General features: G+C 38.6%; 2 protein-coding genes across 3 annotated transcripts in view; both read left to right on the top strand.

The window, feature by feature from the left end:
* The window catches only part of LOC103458496 (latent-transforming growth factor beta-binding protein 2), a 104,325-nt gene extending 90,371 nt beyond the window's left edge, over positions 1-13,954 (top strand). Inside the window, exons 30-39 of the mRNA XM_008399342.2 lie at positions 2,520-2,648; positions 6,047-6,181; positions 7,705-7,902; positions 7,985-8,077; positions 8,217-8,345; positions 9,863-10,003; positions 10,141-10,314; positions 10,406-10,651; positions 11,010-11,162; positions 12,977-13,954. Of these exons, the coding sequence (XP_008397564.1) occupies positions 2,520-2,648; positions 6,047-6,181; positions 7,705-7,902; positions 7,985-8,077; positions 8,217-8,345; positions 9,863-10,003; positions 10,141-10,314; positions 10,406-10,651; positions 11,010-11,162; positions 12,977-13,152 (1,574 nt within the window). The 3' untranslated portion in view covers positions 13,153-13,954. The remainder of the gene's footprint in view (positions 1-2,519; positions 2,649-6,046; positions 6,182-7,704; positions 7,903-7,984; positions 8,078-8,216; positions 8,346-9,862; positions 10,004-10,140; positions 10,315-10,405; positions 10,652-11,009; positions 11,163-12,976) is intronic.
* A 2,931-nt stretch (positions 13,955-16,885) lies between these two features.
* Positions 16,886-25,226, top strand: pomt2 (protein-O-mannosyltransferase 2). 2 transcript variants are annotated; one of them, XM_008399345.2, is made up of 21 exons: positions 16,886-17,474; positions 17,514-17,668; positions 17,746-17,830; positions 18,487-18,591; positions 18,682-18,790; positions 19,006-19,274; positions 19,367-19,473; positions 19,561-19,643; positions 20,510-20,619; positions 20,694-20,757; positions 20,935-20,995; positions 21,071-21,149; positions 21,910-22,061; positions 22,147-22,238; positions 22,346-22,422; positions 22,505-22,576; positions 22,662-22,721; positions 22,799-22,904; positions 22,982-23,122; positions 23,786-23,897; positions 24,367-25,226. In XM_008399345.2, exons 1-21 carry the CDS (start codon positions 17,352-17,354, stop codon positions 24,470-24,472), a joined length of 2,268 nt encoding a protein of 755 aa, XP_008397567.1. In that variant the 5' UTR covers positions 16,886-17,351; the 3' UTR covers positions 24,473-25,226. The 2 variants fall into 2 exon arrangements, with proteins under 2 accessions (XP_008397567.1, XP_008397566.1); XM_008399344.2 differs by having other exon boundaries at positions 16,886-17,668.
* The last annotated feature ends 738 nt before the right edge of the window (positions 25,227-25,964 follow it).

Below are 25,964 nucleotides of genomic sequence, written 5' to 3' on the forward strand. Positions count from 1 at the left end.
CCGAGCAACTATTGCCCAGAATATATGGGAAAGTATGGAAAGTGTAGGGTGCATATATGATGACATGTAAGATACATCTCAGTATAATCCCTTTTTATACAGAGATCAGAGCACATCCTGTTCCAGAAACAGGTTTTCCTTGGTCAGATTATAAGGATACATGGTTGTTAATAACATGAGCTTCTCCCATTCCATTAAACTCTTTATTCTATTCTCTTATTTAGTTATTTTTTCCCCTATCAGGCAGTTTACAGCACCAGTAGTATCCTTACATAAGTCATTATTACATAGAAAAATTATTTTAAAAATCATCCCATTTCTGGTGTAAGGTTAGCTCTTGGTGTAGTTATCACATTTTCTTTAAATTTTTCATTTTATTTGCCAAAAAACCATTAGTGCTGTGATTAGCACGCCAAATTCTCCTTAGATGACACATGCAGATGGCCTGTCGAGTGTTCCTGTCACTCAAATATCCAGATACACAAAAGAATAAAGGCTATCATATTTGCTTTGTTCCTGATGCGCGCATTCCTCCAAGTGCAATAACTTGATTGCATCTTGTTGCAGCATATGGTTTGCAGCAGATTCTTTGCTCCGTTTTACACATGAATGAAATGCTGACTTCAGACGCTGATGATTTTGTTTATTAGCCTTCCCTCTCAGACCTCCCAGCTGGCTGCCGGTTTCATTCCAACATTCACAACTCCACTTGAGTTCTGCACAATTTATAAAAATGCTCCACAAACTCTTTACTAATTATTCTATCCTTGACTCAGCCCCAGAAATATTTCTCTGAATTTTCTTTCAGCATCTTCCCCAGTTTAAGTCTCAAGCAAGAATGAAAACCGAGTGGGCTGGCGGTTTTCAGTACAGAATGCATCTGTTCATCGTTCATCTTCTCATCTTGCAGCCAGTCAAGCCCACAAGTATATTCTAGCAATTTTGGTTCTTTAGCATTTCCTGACAAAAGTTCTGCGAACAACAAAGACAATTTTGTCTGTGTGGGTTTATTAGCTTGTGGGAGCCCCTGTCTCTGACCCCGGAGGTATGTTAGAAGCATTTCCAAGTCAGAACAGAAACTGACTCAGGATTACTGTTCCCAAGAGCTCTGAAAAGGCAGTTGTCTGTTCTGCAGGAGAAAACAGAACTCTGGCTGTGTGCACCTTTCATATCAAGCATGTTGTGGTTTCTCTAAACCGCTTTCTATTTTTTCTCAACTCACACAGCAGTTGTAGAGCAAAATAAAAGACCCCCAGCCCTTACCCTTCACTTATGTTTTTGTCCTGCTCTTGTAAAATGTTTTAAACCTATGAATCCCTCTTTCATCGCATAATTAAGCACTGTATCACACAAAATCCCAATAAACTGCACTGTTTATAACGTGAAAAATTCAAACCATGAATACTTTTCCAAGGCTCCACATATAATGAACATTCCATCATTCATTCTATAAATTGTTTCCTTTAAATGTCTGAAATGTTTTGTTGTCATTGTATTTATCATCAGATGTACATGTCTGCTAGTAAACTTGCTCAAATGGCATTTCTTTTCTCATCGTTTTGATGTAATTGTGTTTTTTTCTCGACTTGAGATGAGTTACTAAAACTGGAAACTGACAGAGTTTGCGTCAGCAGGCTTGGCAACTAGTGGGACATCAGACAGAAACCAGTGGCATGCCTAACTGACCAGAGGACAAAATCATGTGACAAAAGTGTGAACAATAAACTCTCTGATTGTTTTTTAAACAATTATAATCAACCTCATGCTTCTGCCGTTTCGATCTTTGGCCTCTCTACTTTTGCAGGAGATGCCAAGAAATACTAAATCATGTATGTAAGAAATTGCTAACAAATGTTGCCGTCAAACAACACTTGGTGGGGAATCACCAGAGCTGTGAGAAGGTCCAATGTTAACAGCCTCAACAAGCCTCCTTTTTACTGACAAACAGCATGTTGTTCTTCACATTTATCAAACTTGCTTTATGATTTACTACTGTACATGTGTTTGATATCTACCAGGTTCTCTAAAAAGCACCTTAAAATCATTAAAGGCTTTTTTGTTGTTTAAAAAGTTGATTGTACCATATTTATTAAAAAGACTGGCTTTGATATTTGACAGGAATATGTAAAAAAAAAAATGTCTTCATGCCAGATCTGAAGTCTGCTTTTCCCAAACAGCATGTAAAGTATCAGCACACTTGGCTGCAGCTTCTTACTTCTTTGCTACAGCGAAGAGGTTGTGGCAGATCCACGCCGCATTCACTGGCTGCAAAGCGAATATTTGAAGTTGAAGGATGACCAGCAGAGTTTGAAAACCTCTGTAAAAAATTACGCCATCCATATACTGTTTCTGACATGTTATGATGGCAGTGATCTGTTGTTAAATAATGGTCCAAGTGGTAGTCTGCATGTGGTACAGCTATTTAGGACAAGCGAGGCATGTGTTTACCGATTCAGTTTGAATGTCTGTTGTGCAGATTGAAAGTGTAAATATTCACGTTGCGCTCACTCTCCTTGCAGATATCGATGAATGCAACAATGAGACCATCTGTGGGAGCCACGGCTTCTGCGAGAACACAGCCGGTTCCTTCCGATGCCACTGTTACCAAGGCTACACCAACCCACCTGGAGATATTACCAGATGTGTTGGTATGTAACTGCTGTCACCTGAATTATTGAGTGGCTAGAAACTGAGATTTTATGTTTGTGCAGTTGTGAGTTCGTGCATTGTTCTACATTTGAATTTAAATGCAAAAGCAGATCTGCTCCTGAAACGGCATTGCTGTTCTGCCTATTTAAACAAGGCATTTTGCATCCTTAGGGGGAAAGTCTGCACATATTTATGTCAGTTTATGTACATCACAACCAAAAAAAGCAATGCATTCTCAAAGAATGAGTGAGCCATGTTGTTACACTGATTGTGATGTAAAAATGACCATCTGCGGAAAGCTGGTGGTAATTTTGGCTCGGATTGTAAAGATGAAAATGTGATTTTCTGCAGTCCTGGTTTTACAAAAACTGGTCAGAAATGTCACAAAAACTAGAACTCATCCTCTCAACTGAGCTTTATTCAATATTTTTGCAAATCAGGCTTGCCACACTAACATCCTTCAGACATTGCCTACTTTCTAGACTAATTTTTTTTTTTTTTAAAGTCCTTTAGATTCATTTTATAATATAAATTCGCAATTAATTCATGGCAGACATTTCTAATTGAGTGGAGAAGAAAGAACAGAAGGAAAAGAGATAAGAGGAGGACTGTAGAAAACCATGTGAAATATTTTTTAATCAAATGAGTAATCTAAATTGTATTTAGTTATTTTTTTTAAGTATATAATAAACTTTTTAGGATTGTGAAAAATGCTAATACTTCCATGTCCACAGCCAAGCATTGTAGCTAAAGCTGCTTAAAAGCTCCCACAAACTCAGGCATACAGTGCGTGTTCTGTGAGCTGCTCACACTGTCTGCAAATGGTTACGATTTCATATTCGAGCGTACCCATTGCCTAGATTTCTCGTGAAGGTTTGATGAGCTAGATGGGTTCTCCTCAGACACTGCACACCTATTAGTGCGGCACAGAGTGGCAGTCTGACTGCTGCAGTCTGGACTGTTTGCACATTTCTCTTTATTTCTTAAATAATTTACTGCATCTGGTTTTTGTGGTTGATGAACTGTAACATGATAGGCACAAACAAGTGAAAATCATTAACTTCTGCTGGACTTACCATGTGTGTTTGAATCTGCATATACTTAGTGCAGCCTGTTATTGAATCTGATACATGTGCAATGAAGTTGTAGAACATTTAGGAGCTTTGTGTTCTCTAAAGCTGTGGTTTTCAACCCTCATCATGTTTTAGATGTTTCTCTGCCTCATCTGAATCAAAGACATTAAATGCATTACCGCCTCAGCATGCGATTAAGTGCTGCAAAAACCTGGCAATTACCCAATTATTTTCCTGTGGAGGCAGAGAAACACCTAAAATATGCAGGTATCATGCTGGATTCTAGTTTATTGACCCAAATGCAGACTCACAAGAAACTGAGGACCAGATGCTGGGAAGATGTATGTACAGTGAATCTGGACAATGAGACATATATATACAATGATGCGCTCTGGGTTTCAGGGGGTTTGCCCAGCTCAGATTCTGAGGAGAAGCAAGAGGTTAATTAGGAACCAGTATATAGGGAATCTGCAGGATGAATGCAGTGAGGGGCTTACAGTATGGCTTATGGTTGAGGTGAGCTCTGAAGGAGAGGCGTGGCTCTGGGTAAGCTCAGAAATGAGCTCAAGACAAGATGTGGAAAAAGTCAAAACAACATGCATAAACAGTAATCTGACCAACAAGTGGGACCAAATGATTGATCCACCTCTCCTTAACGCTCCTGCAGCCGATTGCTGGAATCAGCTGCCTAAACTCTCCCACATAGATCCTCTCAACAAGAAGAGCACTCACATTGAATACAAATCTGAATCCTAACAGCAGGACAATTTTTCCAGAGAACCAGGATTAAAAACCATCAATTTGTGTTCATTCATTTCAACAGCAGGGGTTGTTGTGTTTTAGCTAGAAATGATTCTTAACAAACAAAATCCAATTTAAGTCTTTGGAAGCAAAGACATAATTAGGTGTCATTCACACTTTTTGCACACTGTATACAAATGTATATATATTTTCTAAAAAAATGTTACAAAATGTTGTGCTTATTTTGAATTGTCTTTATTTCTGTGTAAATGTGAGCTAAAATGCCATACACTGTTTCCCAAATCCTGAAAGTTGAAATAAATAGGCAAAACAATCTTCTATCCAGTCATTTATTCTCTATGGAAAATGGTTCAGTATTCCATTAGTGAGTGCCAAGAGCATGCTGGCAGCATGTTGTGTGACACCTTGCAGCAATTACTGAAAATAAAGATTTCCAGTAACTGTTGATCAGCCATGCCAGTCATTTGAAAGAGCTTTAAACAAACACTCAAACAAAATATCTTCAGCGCTGGAATTCTGACATATTTCTTCCGATATTACATAGTAGAGGACATGATTTGCGCTGTGTCCTTTTCTAATCAGTTTTAACTGATTGCATTGTCCAATCAAGATTGTTGTGTGACTGCTGGATGCTAGATACTGAGTAAATATACATTTATATGTCAACAAGAATCACATCTAGTCCCAGGGTAGGATATTAAGGCATGTTCTGTACTTGTTGGTGGAGCAAGACTTGGATCTGGGGAGAAGAGAGTGTATGTATGTAGGCAAATATGGTAGAGAATTTTTCTTAGGCTGTCAAGTGTACAAAAAAATTTACATCTAGCAAAGAGAATCCCTGGCAACTATTCTCTGAATATGAGGAGTATGAGTAAGAGAAGTTTGAGTCTCTTTATGGCCTAGTCAAAGTCCAGAAATGATTCCATTAAAAAAAAACCACCTCAGCAAGTTTTGAAGATTGATTTTTACAGACACTGTATCCTCTGTGATGGTCAAAAACCTGCTCCTCCACATATGCAAAGCTAATAAAGATACTCTATAATTTGCAGCTGGAATTGCTTTATTTTCACATAGTATGGGTGGTTGTATTGAGACAAAAGTTGAAAAAGGTGAAGAAATCTGAATATTTTTGTAGCTGACTGATTAGACTGGACCAGTGTTGCAGAGGTTGATGGGACATAGACTGTTCTTGAGAAAAAAGTAATTCAGTGGTTGTAGTAAGGTTAAGCTGATATTCAATTCAGGATTTTTCTAAATTTCTCAACCTACTAATGTGTTTTGTAACACTTCCAATTGGCCAGACTTCATTATAATTTCTCAATGTGGCCTTGAGGATTATCTAAATGCTTTCAAAGTTTCTCTGTAGACTTCTGCCATCTTTATTTGTTCCACCATCCTTGTATCTGACCAAGATTGCGCCTTGCTCACTCCATACTTTCTCTAAGGCCAATTTGTTGCTAAGTTGTCTGCTTCAATTAGACAGATCGCCACAGTTATTTGTACTGTGATTGTGTGCCAGTCATGCCTACAGCATGCTTAACTCTCTTACTCTGCGTTTTCAGACCTGAACGAGTGTGAGATGAGCTCGGCGCTGTGCGGAGAGACCCTGTGTGAGAACGTTGACGGAAGCTTCCTGTGCATCTGCCCCAATGACAATGAGGAATTTGATCCTGAAACCAACCAGTGCCGCTCCATGGGTATGAGTAGTCAGAGGACTTAATTCTCTATCCTATCGTCGGGAGACGGAGTTTTCCCTGGTTTAATGAGCCGTTTCTTATTATGCAAACAAGGGTGACAAGGAGGACATAGCCTCCTCTGTAAATGTTTTTTTTAAATCTGTCTGTATCCATTCGTTTTAAAGGCTGCGACTGACTTTGGGTGGTTCACCTCCAAAAAATCTGCATTAGCCTAATCCCTGAGATAGATAATGATGCAAGTCCTACACAAAGCTCAAAGAAGACCTAATTCCTTTATTTAGAAGACAAACAAAGATAGCGTTCTTCTTACTTTCTTCTTCTTTTACATAAATTGACCTTAAGTAACCTTAAGAAACAGATGAGGCCTTTTGAACAATTCAAATACAGTGGGTATACACAAAATTGAACACATTTACGGTACATTATTGAGTGGCGCGCCCTCATTCGGGATGTTTTTTCTTCTTCTTGGCCACTAAATCCCGGTTATGCCTCTGTATAGCCTTTTGCCACATTCCTCTGTTTGCTTTTGACGTGTGTGAATCAATCATGTGAGTCTGAATTGGTGTGTTGACTCACATGCCAGTGTTTCCATTTGGCTAAGCCAGCAGCTTAGGAGTGAAATGCCTGAGCCCATCACAGTGGACAAATGAGCAGGCGACGGTAACACACGGCCTGCTGATGGATGCAGGGTGAAAGCAGAAGCAGTTTACAGTTATTACAGTGTGATGATGTGCCAATAAAGTGGCGCTTGATCACAATTGGATGTTTTAAGTTCTGCTAATTAGTGTAATTTCAGACAAAAATAAGCTTAGTAAATCCAAAATGATGAAGTAATTCAAACCAATACCCATTGGGTAAAAAGTAATTGGATAAACCTAATAAGTGGCTTTTGTAACATGGTGAATAACTCATTGATTCGCTCCTGGGGGAATTTTGGTAGACCAAACGTTTGTGGGGTTCACCACATGTTTTGTTCACCCGTGGATAATTTGCTTTCGATGTGATTCACTGGAGTCCCAAAGCCTATAAAACAACTCGCATCGCATTTGCAGCACCTTGTCAGCAGCCAAAGCTCGGAAGCATCAGTCTCTAATCAGTCCAGTAATCCTTGAATATTAGTGACTTTGTTTCTCACTTTTCTTAAGTTTTTTTGGATCAGCGTGTGATGTGTTGAATTTTTTAGCCCTTATGTTGTTGGACAGGATTTATTTAGGGGCTTCCTTGATTCTGAATGTCAGCTTTGCAATAAACATGTTCAATCAGACTTTATTCACAATTTAAAAAGGAATCAGTTATTATTAAAATATCTAAATATGGGTATCTGCTCAGGTTATCATTTCCTAATATTAAAATTTGTTTGGTCTGAAATATGTAGTTTGTGACAGAACTGCAGCAGCAGAAGAAATCTGCAAGAGTATGAACAGTGTTGTTTGGCACCATGTCTGTGTAACTGGTTATTTTTCTTACAGTAGTTCTTGTGATGTACTTTGTATACTAATGAAATGCTTTCTTTTTGTCTTCAGCTGCTCCTGACACTAAGCCGATGTCTACATCCACTCACATCACTGAAGAGAGGAAAGATTGCTATTATAACCTAAATGATGTCAACTTGTGCAACAACGTCTTGTCTCATAACACCACCATGCAGGAGTGCTGCTGCACAGCCGGCGCCGGCTGGGGCGACAACTGTGAGATTCACCCCTGTCCACCTGTCGGAAGAGGTACAGCATGAGGTCAACTCTCTGGAAAATTGATGTTTTCCTAATTTCAGCTCTTAGATTGTAACTTTTATGCGTTTTACAGACGATTACAACCAGTTGTGTCCCCATGGCAACGGATTATTAACTTTAACTGGGTCTTCTTTACTGGGTCATAGAGAAGACCTGCGCTACAAAGGTGAGCATATTTACTCGTAACGGGTCAAACTGGTTCAGAAAGGTGAAATATGATCATTGTATTTTTAGATTTATTTTATTTTATTATTTTTTTTTTTTTTTATATTGAGCAGTAACGAGTGAATTTGTCTTTCCTTCAGATGCAAATGAATGTGAAATGTTTGGAAGCGAGATATGCAAGAATGGGCAATGTTCCAATTTCTTTTCTGGGTATACCTGCTACTGTCAGTCTGGATATTTCTACGACAAAATCAGGCTTGAGTGTGTGGGTAAGAATTTACGTTATCTCACTTAGGTAGACTGCATTTCTTATTTATCTCATTCCTTCTATTATCTCATATTATTATCTACAGCTTTTTATCAAGAATTCAGATTTTTTTCCCCACAACTAGAATATCTCTCAAACATCCTAAACAAAAAAATAAGAATTAAGAAAATAAGAAGTGACAGCTAATCTTTTCATGACACATATGCAGGTGCTTGCACGAGATTTTAACACTATGATAACCTCGATTAAAACAGTCGGTGTTATTCAAAGCAAAAATATATAACAATTTAATTTCAGAAATTATTCCTACTGTTGGTTAACAAAAATATGAATTACTACACATGTAATGCAGTCTGTACGAATGTTTGCCAAGGTTCGAAACAGCTGCAGTTTCAAATCCGCTTACACCCGTCATCATTTCTACAGTTTGAGTAATAACAGATCAGACGAAGTGCTGAGGTGACTAAACATTTTCTCCAGCTATAAAACCCACTTGTTGTCTTTATCAGCCGGTGGAGGTCCACCGGCTGATAAAACACTCTGACATTTTTCTCTCATTTACAAAACAAATTTTACTGTTTAGAAATATTTCCCTGTTACTAAAAACATGGGCAGTCACGGTGTGAAAATGAAAAAAGAGCACCACCCACTGGTAGCATTAGTGGGCAACATAGCTTGACATTGTAGTAAATGTTAGCTAGTAACCTGTAAGCATATTAATTAACAAGCCGAGTGCAGCAGGTAGCTTGAACTCTTCATATTGACTGTTATGCTTGTTTTATGCTAAAAAGAATAGAACATTATTAAACAAATCCATTTTTTTCCTATGTTTAAAATCAAACAAGTAAAGGTCATACATCAGATTATTCTAACTGTAATAATAAAGGTGTTATATTATTATTTTTTAGCATCAGCAGTAGAAATTACTGGTTCTTTACAGTTATAAATGAAAGCAAATAGTAAATAGCAACAAGTTTCATTTTTGTGCAAAGACATCCACACCAGCTTAGTTTGTATTTTAAATCTCATTTTTATATATATATGTAAAAATCCCACAATATCACAGCATTCAAACAAAGGTTTAAAATAAAAGTGTGTAAGATAATAAATATAATTAATCTAAAACAGAATGCCAGACCTCTGAGTCTCTTTTCTGTAGCCACTTTATTTTAGACAGCTGAATGGAACTATGAAGAAACATGTAGTAAAGGGACATATTTATTTTTGACTATATTTCCTCTTTCATTGTTCTAACACTGCATCCTTCCTTCTTGGCTTCCTTTTTGTGGTGTTTCCTCATTCTCTCTTCCTTTCCTTCCTGCTGTATGGTGTGATGCCAACCATCTTTCTTTCTTTGTCCATGTTTTTTGCAACTGGAAATATTTCAAGACTGTCAATTTTCCCTTTTTTGTAAATGAGGGAAAAACAATGACAATGTCAAAGCTAATACAATAATATTTTCACTTATTCCGAATCTTCTCTGATGGATTCGTTCCATTCTTGTTCATATGTGGCCAGATTATGATGAGTGTGGATTTGGAAACCCTTGTGAAAACGGAGCGTGTGTGAACACGGCAGGATCGTTCAACTGCTTCTGCAGTCCTCCGCTAGTCCTGGACGGCACACAAAGTCGCTGCGTCAGTCTCAACACAACAGAAGGTCTGACACTCACTAATGCGCAGTATTTCTTTTAGCCCTGGTTCTTTAGGTGTGAAATGTTGTGCCGCTCTGATCTAATCTTTATTTAAACACTTCCTCTACTAATTTTTTGTAAAACCTTCTTCTTTCTCTCCAAGGCATCATAGATTCTGATCAGGATGTGCACGTAGATATTTGCTGGCGCCGACTCGAGGGGGACAACATGTGTGCAGAACCAATTCAGGAGCGCAGGACGACATACACTGAATGCTGCTGCCTGTACGGCGTCGCCTGGAGTGGTCAGTGTGCCTTCTGCCCCAGGAAAGACTCTGGTGAGGAGCAGGACGCGCATTGGACTCTGGTTCTCTCGTAAACCTTTGGTTACTGTAACAAACTAACGTTTTGCTTTGATCCGTCGTGCAGTTGATTATGCTTCGATGTGCAACCTGCCTCGGACGGAAGGCGCAGACAGCCTTCGAGAGCGGATAGGATACGAGTACGGAGTTGAAGAGCCAGAGCTTCCCCCGTACTGGGATAACTATGGCGGTGGCATTCCTGAAAGTGTTCCCATATTTACTGATGGCGACTACAGCAACCCGCAACCACCCTTTCGTGTCCCAGTCCTACGTCCAGGTGGGAGCCAACCCCAACCACTGGATCGCTATACAGGTAAGACATACTTCATCTCCTCCAGATCAACCCTGCTCCTCAAGACCCACTGCCCTTTATGTGCTATATGTTACCCTGCTTCAACACAGATGATTCGCGTGAAGGAACTTCAGCAATGGCCTGTTAATCAGCTGTCAATTGAAATTAAGTGTGCCAAAGCAGGGAAGCATCTAAAACTTGCCAGGAAGTGCTGATCTAGAGTAGAAACCGAAAAGATACTCTAAACATTAAAGTAACTCGTGCTCGCAAATAATTTGCATGCAATGAGCAGAAAGCAAATTACTTTTAGGTAGCTGTTTCTGAAATCTGATGTGATCTATTACTAACAGCCTGTCCGTCCGTCTGTCTGTCTGATCAGAGCGGCGCTACGACAGCTTTGAGGGTCTCCGAGCGGAAGAGTGTGGGATCCTGAACGGATGTGAAAACGGACGCTGCGTTCGTGTTCGAGAAGGCTACACCTGCGACTGCTTCGACGGCTACGAACTTAACCTGGATAAGATGGCCTGCATAGGTGGGTTCTTTCCCTCAGCATCTCATACATTCAGAATTTGAAGGACTGCGTCATAAGAATCTCTTCATCAATGCAGTAAGAAATCACTTTAATTGGGTTACTGTGAAGTTTTCCTGTCGAAGCTGAAAGCAAAATCTGATACTCGGCCTTCGAGCATAAGCTGTTCAGAGTCGTATCTTTTAGATGATTTCAGCATCCTTTACATCATCTAGCTTAAGGAGAAGCTTTGAGCTCAACAACCTTGCATGAGATTAGGTTTTATGTGAAAGTAATGAAAGCAGTGCACTCCTTAAAACATCGCTCACTAGCCTTTTGGTCTTAAATTTGTATGTTGCTCTCTGCCAAGAATGAGGAGACCTTGAATTTTAGCCACACGTATATCACATGAGATATTATATCTCTTTGGAGATATTTTGTTTGTCTTAGAAGAAAGTGAGGCTGTTTAGCAGTCCAGAGGTGCTATGATTGGAGCCTTCTGTTTCTGTATGGGCGTTTTGCCTCCAAGGCCAGTTGTCTTCCCATGCAAAGTGACTGAACTCTGAGGAAACACGTGCAACTTGTGCCATGCGTCCTCTTATAAATACCGCCTCTCGAATTTCCCCAGCAGGACATGACGTAAACAGAACGAGGGTCATTTGAGACCGAATGCTCGGAAAAAGATACTCAGACCTCCCGAGATGAAAAAAGGAAACAGCTGAAGGCCAAAAGGAAACGCTGTCGGATGCATTTTTAATGTAATTTCTAAGCATCCAGCGTTTAACAGTTAAAGCTCAACTGACACACACTTGAGTGTTTTTTTTTTCCTGTGTTTCAGATAAAGTATTGGGCAACACGTAAGAGACGTATTTTTTTCTTAGATAAACATTATTTTAATTGAACCTGGTAAGCCAGAAAGACATTGTCGCTTTAATTTTATGTTTTTTTTTCTTAATTTCTTTATTTTGTGATAAAAATGTTCCCTATATTTATTCGAAAACTTTGTGTTACCTATTGTTCATGCTGTAGTTAAAGGGGAAACTATACCAGTCAGTATATGTCCTGGTAAACAGAGTATCTTGCAAAAGTATTTTACCCCTTCAAGTGTTTTTTTTATAATTGTATCATCTTTAGTTCCATTTTATTTAATGTGAGACCAGCACAATGTAGTGCATAATTGTGATACATCGTTTTAAAAAATTTGGGTAAAGTAAAAATTAGAATTTTATGATGTGTATTTGTATTCCAGTCCCTAGGTCAACACGTTAGAGCCACATTTTTCTGCCTTAGCAGCTGCATTTAAAGAAATCTCTGCCAGTTTTGCATATCTAGAGACTGAAATTTTCTGTAAAAATAAGTTCAGATTGATTTACCTTCATCCATTCTCCCATCAACTCTGCAGCTCTTCTCTGTCCCTATTGAAAAAGAAAGCATCCCCAGAGCATGATGCTGCCTTTCCCAAATTTCAACTCTTTCTGCCTTAACGGAGCTGGTATTAGCAGAATATGCAGGGGTAGGATCTGCAGAAGTACAATTAGTACCCCAGTTTTTTTGTTGTGTTTGGTTTGTTTGCAAGCTGCTATTTAGGTCAACAAAAACTCAGTGGTCAACATCTGCTTGAGTCCTTTGCTTTCGAGAAATTCAGACTAACAGAAAATGCTGGAATTACAGGAAAAGGGAAGGAAGGAAGGGAGGAATTAAAGAAAGCAGGCCAAGGAGTAGGAAATATAAATTATGTTAGCTTTAACACCCACGAGGCCACTCAGCAACAGATGTGCTGCTGGCGGCTGTTGAATCACCCTGCTCACTGGCTTGTTGCGTCTCCCTCTTCCCTGCAGACATAAACGAATGTGAGGACATCAGTGACAAGGTCCCCCTGTGTCAGAACGGCCAGTGCATCAACACGGAGGGGTCCTACCAGTGCACCTGCCTGCCCGGCTTCGTGGCCTCCGCCAAGCCACACAAATGCATCTCAGCAATCCCAGAGTCCACACTCAGGGGGGCAGAAAACTGAAAGAGAAACAAACTTTTCCTGCTTCTTAAAACCATCATCATCCCTGTGCTCTGTCCCCCAGAGAGCCCGGCCGGCACTAAACCTCCAACAGTAACACTGTTCGTCCAAGTTTTCCCCCCCCATATGTTCCTGACAGACACAATCATACACAAGCTTTCTCTAATCCCTTCCCCTATTACACATTCAAGAGGACCAGGAACTGTGCATTGAATGTATTACACAGGATTTATTGTTCACCACATTTCTGTTTGCCTTAAAGGGACTGTTTTTGAGACTGATTCTTTCATATATTCAGTGACCCCAGGCAAATTGATCTGCTCATATATTTTCCACGGTATTTTATCTGTCAATTCACTTTTTTTTCGAAGTTTGTTATTTATTTCAGTGACATGACGGGCCTCTGAACGTTTAGAAAGCATCCAGTTTCAGAGGTTAGACTCGATTCCTCTCGTTTCTCACAGAGACTCCGTGAGGAGATGAATAATGTATTTTTTAAAGAGAAGGAATTTCTAAAGAATTTCTGTCATATATCATCTTATATCTATCTGGGTCAACAAACAGAATTTTTCCCACAGCTGCCTTTCTTCAGGATTTCTGGACCAAGCAGCCAAACTTTCATGTTAAACGCTCCAGCACCGCACAAGCTTTGACAGACTGTACGTGTATATGAGGTTCTGTGAGATGTTCAGAAAATGGTGCTCCGAGTAGACTGTTTAGGACCATTTAAAAAAAAAAAGAAATGTAATACTAACCCCCATTTCTTTCTTTTATAATAGTATTGATCTATTTCACGGTTTTATTTTTTTTTAATTTAAAGAAAAAACAAGCCTTGTTTGCATTTTCTGCAAGAAATTCTGAAATAACAACAAGAAATTGATTTTATTTGCCATTGAATTTATTGACCATTGTCACCGAGAAAAAGGAATACTTCTTCAGACCATGCCCAAGTGTCCTCCGCACTTATTGGCACCCCTTGTAAAGATGTGTAAAAATGCATTTGTATTTTATTCTGCAAGAATTATTTTGGAAATAATTTCTAAAATAAAATACCCTCTCTAATTTGATTGAATACTATTAAAAAGTAATTTTTTAACAAAAATACTAGTGCCACACAAAGTGGTAGCTCTTGTATTTCCTTAAAATAAACATAAATTACTTGTTTTAGCATTTGTACTTTAGTCTACAAAGTTGCTAAGAATGTTTAAGAACTTTTCATATTTTTGAGTAATGACTTTCAGTCAAATGAAGTCTTTGTTATACCCATCAATCCATTTTCTTTACACTCTTGTCCCTTAGTGGGGTCAGGAGGGTTGCTGGTGCCTATCTCCAGCTAACGTTCCGGGCGAGAGGCGGGGTCACCCTGGACAGGTCGCCAGTCTGTCAAAGGGCAACACAGAGACACACAGGACAAACAACCATGCACACACACACTCCCCTTAATTGGAGAGGCCAATTAACCTGACACTCATGTTTTTGGTCTGTGGGAGGAAACCGGAGTACCAGAGAAAACCCACGCATGCACAGGGAGAACATGCAAACTCCATGCAGAAAGACCGGGTCCAGGAATCAAACCCAGAATCTTCTTGCTGCAAGGCAACAGCTCTACCAACTGCGCCACTGTGCAGCCCGTCTTTGTAATACCTTGTTTGAAATTTTTTTTTGTAAATTATGTCATTTACATGTGCCCAAATCAACACAAAAATAGTTCACCTGACAAAAAAAAAATCGTCAACCTCTTTTCATTTTTATTTAGTGAAATTTCAGAGTAGACAGCTGTCGATTGGTGAACCTAAGTCGGGTCCGGATCCAGACATTCGGATACGAGTAGTTTTAGGAGTGATCATCATGGTTCTCTTCTCAAGCTGCCCTTCAACCACTGCACACAAATTTTTCCCTGAACAAATTTTATGTTCCTTATCTGTCAGCAAGATAAGCAACTCTCTTGTTGCTTTGTGGAAGATTGGGTAAAGTAAAGGGCTCTGTAATGCATATTTAAGGAATTTGATCTACCTTTTTATCATTACTAGGTCAGATTTTTAACAGTGTGACTGGTCAGCTCTAATTCTAGACCAAACAGATTTGTGAAAATACATTTTTAATTTTAGTAACCTTTATGCTGACATAAAAAAAATCGAATGTTCCATTATTTTTTCTAAGCAGAACTCACTGTACATTATCCCCACTGAATAAATGTTTTTAAATTAAAGGTTGTATTGTCTAAATGAAATACTGTAACGTCATGCACCCTCAATAAAATATGAATTCATTTGAATATGTTTTACACATCTTTACCAGGCGTTTGTTTGAAAGGTGCTGTATGTAAACTCAAAGGCCTTGTTGGAGAACTTTGGTATATTTTATGCAGATCAGGAGTTGCATATACTTTTTTTTTTTTTTTTTTACATATTCTCTCTTTATGCTATCTAGCAAAATCAATACTATATTTGACATTGCACATCAAATGAAAGAAAAAAAAGCCACCATTTCTAGCTTTTGTAGATTTATACCTGTTTGTAAAAATGTCTTTAAAGCATTTCTTTTTCTGTATGAGAAGAGTGACACTGTACCATAGGAACTCTGTGTATACCCTGCCCTGTGGAGCAGACTACGAGTTATATAAATATATATATTTTTTGCAAGTGGCACCACTGTTAAGAAATAACAATTTTGTAATGCAAGCACCTGCTTATGTCAATCACAACATTGCAGCATTTTTTGTTATAACAGTAAACATGATTTATTCCCGTTTCTTTTGAATGACTGTGTAATTTATGGTTTATAGACAACATCGTCAGACATAAATGGCTTGTCTGTAATCATTAGCAGGTATTCTCTGTAGCACATTTAGACCTGATAACACCTGGACATGATGATTAAAGCTGATAATTTATGCCACTGGCCATCTTCCTAGATTTCCAATCTGCAGTTTTACAAATGTTTTTTATATGAAGCCAACTGTTCTTTGCTCTGTTGTTCAGATATTTGCCTGAATTGGACTGGAGACTATAAATGTGGTTAACGCTGAGCTATTTAAAGTCTTTCAAACAATATTAACTACAGACAAATTAAATATTGTAAAGCTGTGGTCAGTATCTTGACTGTTCATTTTGTTTACCTCCTGACTGTAATCTGCATCAGTCATCAAAATAAATAACAAAAAACGAACGGTGATGATTTCTTCTGTATGCTGTCATGAACATTCAGACAATTGCTTATGAAGCAGTAACAGTAGTTCACCGTACTCTGCAGTAAGCTATGAGTTTAAATGATCAGAATTCAGTGGTGAAATTATGTCCACTAAATAAAGGCACTAAAGATACAAATTGGGAACAGACGGTGCCATTCAAAGCTTTCTGTATTATGTCACACTACAACCACAAACTTTCACATATTTTATTATGAAACATGGTTTTCATAGATAGATAGATTATGTGATGCTGCCCTCTAGTGGTTGGATTTTAATAATGCGTCTATAACGTTTTCCTGCTGATGTTTATTATTATTGGGGGGTTTTTTTGTTTTGTTTTTTTCAGCCATCAGAATTTATCTCCTTCCTGTCAAATTTAGATTTGTAGATTCGTATAATTAAAAATTTTGGTTTTATTGAGAGCTGGACAGAACCAGTACGGCGAGGGTCTGACAAGGAGCTCCAGAGTTATTCCAACTCTTCCCGCCCCCTTTCGAAATTATCCTCCCGGCTTTCCGTACTGGGAAGAGCGAAGAGGGATTTTGGGAATTAGCGTTTTCTGTTGTGAAACACCGTCAACAAGTAATTTGTTCGCCTCGTTGTTTCAATACATTTCCCAGAAGGCAACGCATTCCATACGCGTTTGTATTTGTAACGTTCCACTGTAGCATTTAGCTCCCTATAACGGTACATTACGGCTATTTGCACCAGCTAACTTGGATTTAATCGCTAGTGATCGAGAAGGACATTTTGCTGGAAAACTAGTTTTCCACACAAAATGTTTTGAAGCTCGGGGATATCATATCTGATGATCATGTCTGCTAATTTGTTAAGTGAGAGAGGTAACATTAAATGCAATGAGAGTGTTTACAATAATGAGAGCTGATATTTTCTATTACATTTATTTTTATAGCTGCTATAAGTTGTTTGCCTCTGTTAGCAGGGCATAATAAGAGCCGTATGAGTCTGTAGCTACACATTTGGTGGTCATTTAAAAAGGTGCTATCCGCTAATGGAAAAAGAAGAATGCATTTCTCAGTGGCACAAAACGAGGGACAGTTCAATAGTGCGAAACCGGAAAGTCTTCCCATCTCCAGAGCAGACCCATCAGTCTCCAATCACTCCAGAATCAAAGATCAAACAAGATGACACCCCAATCACTCCAGAATCAAAGATCAAACAAGATGACACCCCCTGCTCAAATGGATCATCTGGTGATTTTTCAGCCAGAGGAAGTGCTGATTCCCCAAACCAATTGCTTCTCATTGTAGTAACAGGACTATCTTTCGCTACACGGCTCTATAAGATAACTGAACCCCCTCATGTGTGGTGAGTAAAGGTCTTAACCTCCTCCATGTTAGTACACCACTTCAGCATGTTTGAGTAATGTGCGCTTTGTGTTTTAGTTGGGATGAAACTCACTTTGGAAAGATGGGAAGCTACTACATTAACAGAACTTTCTTTTTTGATGTGCATCCTCCTCTTGGAAAGGTGAGCTGGTTGAGTATTAGTTTTCTAAAGATTTCAGAGATCCCACTTCACCACTTCTCCTTTATTCTTAGCTCTTAGTCCTATATTTGTAAGGACCTGGGTGTCCTAGTTTCTATAGAGCAGCAGGAGAGTAAAAAAATCAGAGCATTCTTGCATTTAAAAATGGAGATTGTTTTCTGAGGTTAATTCATCCAGTCAGGATTTAGATAGACCGACTCAAGGTGACACGTAATTGTGGAGTGGAAGAAAAACGATTTGAGTTAATATTTTGAAGTACCACCGTTAACTGCGCCTAAAGGTTTGAATCTTTAAAGGCATGTTTCTACCATCTTTGCACATCTAGAAAGTGAACTTTATATCAGCTTTTGTTCTCAAAGTATTTGATTTGATGTATTTGTCAGTTGTTCTCCATTAGTAAAGGAAAACGTATATCTTTCTTTAAAATGCGTTGGAGTAAAAAACAAACATAATTTGTCACTGTCACGGAAGGGGGTGATGTATTAGCTTCTTGTAAGGATCTCCTGTTTCTCAGTAGAAGATCTTAACCACAACCTATAGTAAAAATAAGGTGAAGGAAAGTGATTTGGGTAACCCTCAGAAATGGGTTTGGGTCTCCTTGTGAACCTGCTGTGCTAATGTGTCAGTCTGTCTTGCAGATGCTGATTGCTCTTGCTGGTTATATGACTGGCTACGATGGCACCTTTCCTTTTGTAAAGCCGGGAGACAAATATGAACACCACAACTACTGGGGAATGAGAGGGGTATGCCGCCTTTCACATATGCACATATTTAATAAGAAATACGTGTATATTAAAGGTTTGTTTGGTGACATTATGCCTGGTTTTGTACAGTTTTGCGCCATGCTGGGGTCCTTCCTGCCGATCTTTGCTTACCTCATAGTGCAGGAGCTGTCTCGGTCTCACACTGCCGCTCTCATCACAGCCGCCCTGCTCATATTTGGTGAGTGATCATGGTTTGCACCGAACATTGAATGAAATTAACTACACTTTTAAGTTTCCACTTATTTCTTCCCAAATAAAATAAAAACTGAAATGTGATGGTGGGAAAGACATACGACGTGATTTTAATTATGATCCAAATCTATAACTTAATGAATGAATGTTTATTTGTAATAAACTGAAGACATTCTTCGTCTAATCCCCTTGCTGCCACAGACACAGGCTGCATCACCATCTCTCAGTACATCCTGTTAGACCCCATCCTCATGTTCTTCATCATGGCGGCCGTGCTCGGCATGGTCAAGTTCAACCAGCAGAGCTCCAGGCCTTTTACTGCCCCCTGGTGGCTGTGGCTCGTACTGTGCGGCGCTGCTCTTGCCGGTGCTCTCGGGGTGAAGTTTGTGGGTCTGTTTGTTATCCTCCTGGTGGGTCTGAACACAGCCGGAGATCTCTGGAGGATTTTAGGCGACCTGAGTCTCTCACTGGTAAACTGCAGCATTTCCTTTAGGGAAAATCTGTTTGCACTGATGAAATGAACTGGCGACTTTACTGCCTCATAATCTTGTTCGACTTACAGGTGGATGTTGCAAAGCACTTCCTGGCCCGTGTTGTCGGCCTCATCTTGCTTCCACTATTCCTATACGTGTTAGTATTTGCAGTTCACTTTGCTCTGTTGAATAAAAGGTAAGGGAGAGAGTTCAACACAGTCTGATCACCGTATAACGACGTCTTCCTGATTGAGTCACAACTTTTTTTTTTCTCTTTCGGTAGTGGGCCAGGCGATGGTTTCTTTAGTTCGACTTTCCAGTCGCGTCTCATTGGGAACAACCTGTACAACGTGTCCATGCCAGAGTGTGAGTCCTGAACATAACTGGGAATGAAAGCAAATGTGATTGTACGAAAAAACGGACAAAAATGTTGATATTCCTCTGATTTGTCTGCAAGATGAACTTGGATCAACTTGTTTGAAAACTTGAGCAACGAGGACAAAATTGTTGGTACCCTGCTGTTAAAGAGGCACAAAACTACAATCGTCACCCAAACAGGTTTTCTGCAGAAATTTGAAAATACTGGAATATTCTTTAACAATTTTCCAGGTCCTTATAATTATAGGAAAGATAAAAAATGAGCCATTATTTTTTCTTTACTTTTCTTTGCTTAATAATTACATTGATTTTTTTTTTTTCATTGATGTGTTTTATCTTTAATTTGCCACATCACTGCTTGATTTTAATATTTTACCCAGCAGAATTTCCTTCTTTAACATCGTTGTCAACAATTACAGAACACACTGTAATGCCCCCATGGTTACATTATTTGTGCTCTTTTCTTTACGTACTACTTTCTTATAGAGGCAAGTTACATTAGTTTGTTTTTTTAAGCAACTATTTTTATTACATAGTTGATCCGTTTTCTTTGACAGAGGCGTACCAACATTTTTTTCAAAACCTTTGGTAAAGTTTATCAGAAAGCCTAATTTTTATTTTATTTTTCGAATGGAGAGACACAATCTTGTATTCTATCTATAAGTGCATTTATCCAGAGGAGAAAATGAATAAAAACAAAATATTAATATTTTTGACAGAATCAGCAGAGCTATAATTTTTGGCTCTGCAAATCCTAAAAACCTCTTATAGAAAAAGTCTTACTTTCTGCTCAGTAGATGTTTGTATTTATGTGTTTTTCATAATTTCCTGAGCATGTTGTTTCTCCGACGCAGACCTGGCATATGGCTCCACCATTACTGTGAAAAATCTCCGTATTGCTGGAGGTTATCTGCACTCCCACTGGCACTTATACCCCGAGGGAGTCGGAGCGAAGCAGCAGCAGGTCAGGCTACAAGTTGAATGTTTCACTTATGTCTGATTGATTTACTTTGATTTAAGCTTTGTTTTCATCAACAGGTGACAGCTTACCTCCACAAAGACTACAACAACATGTGGCTGGTTCACAAACCAGATAATGATAGTAAGAGAATTGTGCTTATTGACTGATTTGTTGTGGACTTCAATGCTCAGTTAGATCCTTCTTTGAGATTTTTATCTGCATTCTCACGATAGTGTCAGTTATATGAGGCAGAAGCAGCTTGTTCATGATGTTTTATAGTTACTTGGGTGTTTCTGTGTATTGTCTATCTTTAATTAGCCCAGTCACAGACTCCTGATTTGGTTCGTCATGGTGACATCATTCGGCTGGAGCACAAAGAGTGAGTGCCAACCCTGACGTTTGCCAACAGAAGTCCAAACTCTGTGCGGAGCTTTGACTGAACCGTTTCTTTCAGAACAACCCGTAACCTTCACAGCCACCTCCATCAAGCTCCTCTGACCAAGAAGCACTTCCAAGTTACAGGTTATGGAATTGTGAGTGTATCTTTAACGTATGCCTAATAAAAGCATTTATGCACACGAATTGCCATGTTAAGTTCACCAGCTTCATTGTAGTTTATTTTGTGACAGGGCGATTCAGTTTTTTTTGAATGCTTGTAAAGCGACGCCACGGTCTTCCAAAGACTTTACAAATAAAGCTCTGAAAAGCAGAGAATGTTTGTATTCGGCCCCCTTTCTTCTGATATCACCTTATAATGTTGAGTGTGATCAACTGCCTCCACATTTTAGCTATCCAGTAAAAAGAGTCCATCTGCGTGCTTTTCTGTGAAAGCCATAGAGGTTTGTTAGAGAACATCATGGGACAAAAACAGGATTACGAAGACAAAGCAACACAGCAGAAATGTCGGGGATGAAGTTGTGGAGAGGTTTAAAGCAGGATTTGGAGAGCAATGTCTCATCCAACATTTAAATGTGAGGCGTATTGCACATCTGCAAACTCACTAAGACATGGCCATCCACTTAAACTCATAAGCCAACAAGCACACTTTTCTGATTTACATTTTTTTTTTAAATGCGTTAAAAACATGCCTCCTTTTTATCCCAGACTGAAATTAAGAGCTACTATGTATTTATGCCATGATGTAACAGAATGTTGAAAAAGATTCCAGGAATATAAAGTTTTCTACAGATACAGCATTGTAGAACTATTACTTTATTGTATGCAGCTAATAAAAACAACACATTAGATTTGGACTTTTGCATGTCTCCTTAAGCACACTTGTCCCTCTCTTAGAACGGAACAGGCGACACTAACGACCTGTGGCAGGTGGAGGTTTGTGGAGGCCGCAGGGGCGACCTGGTGAAGGTGCTGCGCAGCAAAGTTCGCTTTCTGCACAAAGCCACGGGCTGCGTGCTGTACTCATCTGGCAAGACTCTCCCGAAGTGGTGAATCTTCTCGTATTTTCAGCTCTGATGTGGCCCTGTTTTTCACGAATGACTGACATGCCCATCGAGTTTTGTTTTTCTGCAGGGGCTGGGAGCAGGTGGAGGTGACCTGCAGTCCGTACCTGAAGGAGACTCCAAGCTCTCAGTGGAACATCGAGGATCACATCAATCCCAGACGTACGAGGCACATTTTTCCTACCATACCTAAGCTTTTCTTATTTTTCTTAATAAGGCACACTTTTGAATAATCTTCTAATTTAACTTTATTTGGTTTGTTTTGGCAGTGCCCAACATTAGTCTTTCGCTATTGAAGCCTAATTTTCTGGAAATCTTGCTGGAGTCTCATATAGTCATGATAAGGGTGAGTAACGGTGAGAAGATGATGAACATGATCTAAATGTGCTACTTTCATTTTTTTTTTTTAAAAAACCATTTTACTTTAGGGTAATAGTGGCTTGAAACCTAAAGACAATGAAATGAACTCCAAACCTTGGCACTGGCCCATCAACTACCAGGTGTGTACACTTATTGTGCTTTATTTTCATGAAATTCAGTTTGCATTACTCTATGTCAAATGTTTTTTGTTTTTTTTGTGTGAAGGGATTGAGGTTTTCAGGTGTAAATGAGACGGAATATCGTGTTTACTTACTGGGAAACCCTGTAAGTGCTTTAAACTTAGTTTATTTTCCTGCCTTTCTGGTCTTCTGGCTAACATTCCATTCGCTCGTCTTTTTCAGGTGGTCTGGTGGATAAATCTGGCCAGCTTGGGGTTGTATCTCATCATGGTGGCAGTGTCATCTATAGCTATTCAAAGAGGAATATCGCTGCAGCAGAAAAGATTAGGTAAATTTCAAGTATGGGGACGACTTGACGTTTTAAACCTTGACATTTTAAATAAAAAGAAATTGTGCATGTTTTAGAGCATTCTGATATTCTCACGGGAGGAGGGGGACTCCTGCTGCTTGGCTGGCTGCTGCACTACGCCCCCTTCTATGTCATGGGCCGCGTCCTCTACTATCATCACTACTTTCCTGCAATGCTCTTCAGTAGCATGCTGACAGGTGCTAAATTCTCATGTATTTTACCTTATTACCATAGTTAATTATCAGACTGTAAGTGAGAGTTAGAGGAGAGGGCGGAACTGAGTGTTTAGGGTGAGAATGAGCATTGACATCTAGAATTACACAAAGTCTCTGAATCCTAACAGAGTCATTAATGTGGGAATTTTAACGATTTATTTAACAACAAACAGTAAAACTGCTTTTAGAATTAATTATGCAGTATTCCAGAATGGTTCTGACCTTAATGCACAAAAATAGTCTGGATTGGCGCTAGTTGCCAGGAAACCTGCTGATTTGAATGAACTCTGCCGTTTCAAGTGGGCAAATACTCAGGGGGATTTGACCAAATACTTGTGGCGGTGTAAGACTCCATGACTAAAAATCCCATTTTTAATCATTTATCTTATTTAGGTAACCGTTATCAATTGTTTTATCATAAGGAATTTATTTTTAAAATACAAGCAAACTAAAGAGTTATAATTAAGTCAGACCTAAGCATTTATGAAAAAGACTTTTATCCATACCTTATGTTTGAAAAGCATTGTGAGAGTTTTAGTCTCAGAAATTGAATATTTGTGAAGGTGCTACACTGATTGGACAGTGATGTTATGATGTCATGATGGTGGTTGTTGTTGGTGTTTTGAACAATTTTTTGTTTCACAGGAGTTACATTAGACACTCTGCTGAGAAATGCCGATCTGTTGCTATGCCAACCCTATTCTGATTGGCTGCAGAGAGGAGGGCAGATGGTACTTTTATTTACTGTTCTACACAGGTGAGCTAAGTGAAGCTCTATCTTGTTTGTGTGTGATGTCCACTTTTGAGAGGATGTTTGTGGTTATCCATCTTTGATTTACAGTACCTTGCAAAACTATTCATACCCATTGAATTTTTACACATTTTTTACCATCAGAAGAACTAGTGAATTCTCCTGAAAGGTCAGAGCTACTTGAAAAGTTCAAAGTGTATGCATACTTTTGCAACACACAGTAGCTTGTTCCATTTGATGCTCCTTATATTCCTAAACTTTTTATGTGTAATGGTAAGATTGAAATAAACGGACTTTTTAATTGGCTAGAAGTTATGGTCAATCATTGACGCTTTCCTCTCTACTTTGTTCTGTGATCAGACCAAAATCAAGTTTTAAAATATGGCAGTTCTATTGAGTGTTGCATGGGCTTCTTTTATTATGATTTATTTTGGATATCCCTGCATTTAAATCCCTCTGCTTCTTCTTTTCTCAGTTTCTACATGTTTCATCCACTGTCCTACGGCATGACGGGTCCTCTTGCACACGAGCCGGGCAGCGCCATGGCTGGCCTTAAGTGGATGGACTCCTGGGAGTTTTAGTCACTTTTATAAGATCTTGACTCTAATGTTGTATAGTGCAGGTCAGAAGTTTACATACACTTATTACTGGCATGAATACCATATTAATTAGGGACTACAGTGAGAATTGGATGCTCAGTTTTCAATTTAATTTGGATTTTCCCCTATCTATATGTGTAGATTTTACTATTTGTCCATTAGAAAAGATTCACGTTTAGATTAGAACTTTTGTGTCCAATTCTTGACTGTTATATTTAGACAAATTATTGAAGTTGTTTGTTGTATTGTCTGCTTAAAGGAACAACTCAAATGCATCAATAAAACACCCTTATTATTATGGCAGTCATCCCCATCAAGAGCGTATGTAAACATTTGATCTGAACTGTTTGCTGCTTTCTAACAAAAATATTTTCTTACGGTACTGACTGAAAACGTACGTGTCCTAGTATTTGTGTCATAGCATTTCTTGTATTGCAGGCTGTGTGTAGATGAAGAACTGTGTGTTGATGTGTGTGAGAATAAAAACTAGAGGCCATTCATCAACAAGAAACCCTTTCTCACACTATGTGTTCCATCTTTATTGAGCTTAGGTACTTATTAACTGATTATGGAAAAGCTGAGTAGCTTAATTTTGCATTGTGTGATTTTTCAGGCGTTTTTTTTTTTTTTTTTCTCCTGATTTTAGAGTCGGCAGTTTGGTAATGAGTGCTTTTGTGAACAACTTCTGAAAGTTTTTTACATTTCTGTGTGACAAATAAACTGTGATATTCTTTTATTCTCTGGTATCTTTATGCTCTCAATTCATCAAGGCATACAAAAATACTAAAGCAAAATGTACCATGAATTGCTGAAAAAAGCAAAAGTGGGATTAGATGATTAAAAAATAAAGTTAAGATTATATGTAGCTCATTGGAGATGTAAAGGGATTTACAAAAAAAGCAAACCGGCTCCAATTTTTAAAAAAAACCCAAAATACTTAAATGTAGATTTTATTATCAATAAGAGTCCTTGACATAAACAACAAATTACCATTATTTTAAGATGTGCAGTTAAAAAGTACGTTGCCTTGGCAAAGTATTCACTCTCACTTTTTTCACATTACAGCCAAAGTGTTTGTGAACTTTACTGGGATTTAATGTGACTGATTAAACAAAGTGGTGGATAATTGTAAAGTTGGCAGGAAGTTTTTACCTGCTTGACTAAATATTTTACAGATAAAAATGTGAAAATTGTGACATGTACTCAGCCACACCTGAAGCACTACTTGACAGAAACAGATTTTGCTGCAGTAACAACTGCAAGTCTTGGGGGTAAAATCTATCTGTAAAATCTTTTCACATTTAGAGACCTATTTTAGTTCTGTCTGTTTAGGGTTATTCTATTGCTGGAAGGTCAGATTCTGCATCAGGCTGAATATTGGATGGGGTATAAGATCTCTAATTTTTTTTTAATTATAAATAAATACATAGTTCTAAGTGTCATTTGAAAAAAATCTGTTAAAGACGATGTGAAC

The sequence above is a fragment of the Poecilia reticulata genome, linkage group LG22 (genome assembly GCF_000633615.1).
Source record: "Poecilia reticulata strain Guanapo linkage group LG22, Guppy_female_1.0+MT, whole genome shotgun sequence".
NCBI lineage: Eukaryota > Metazoa > Chordata > Actinopteri > Cyprinodontiformes > Poeciliidae > Poecilia > Poecilia reticulata.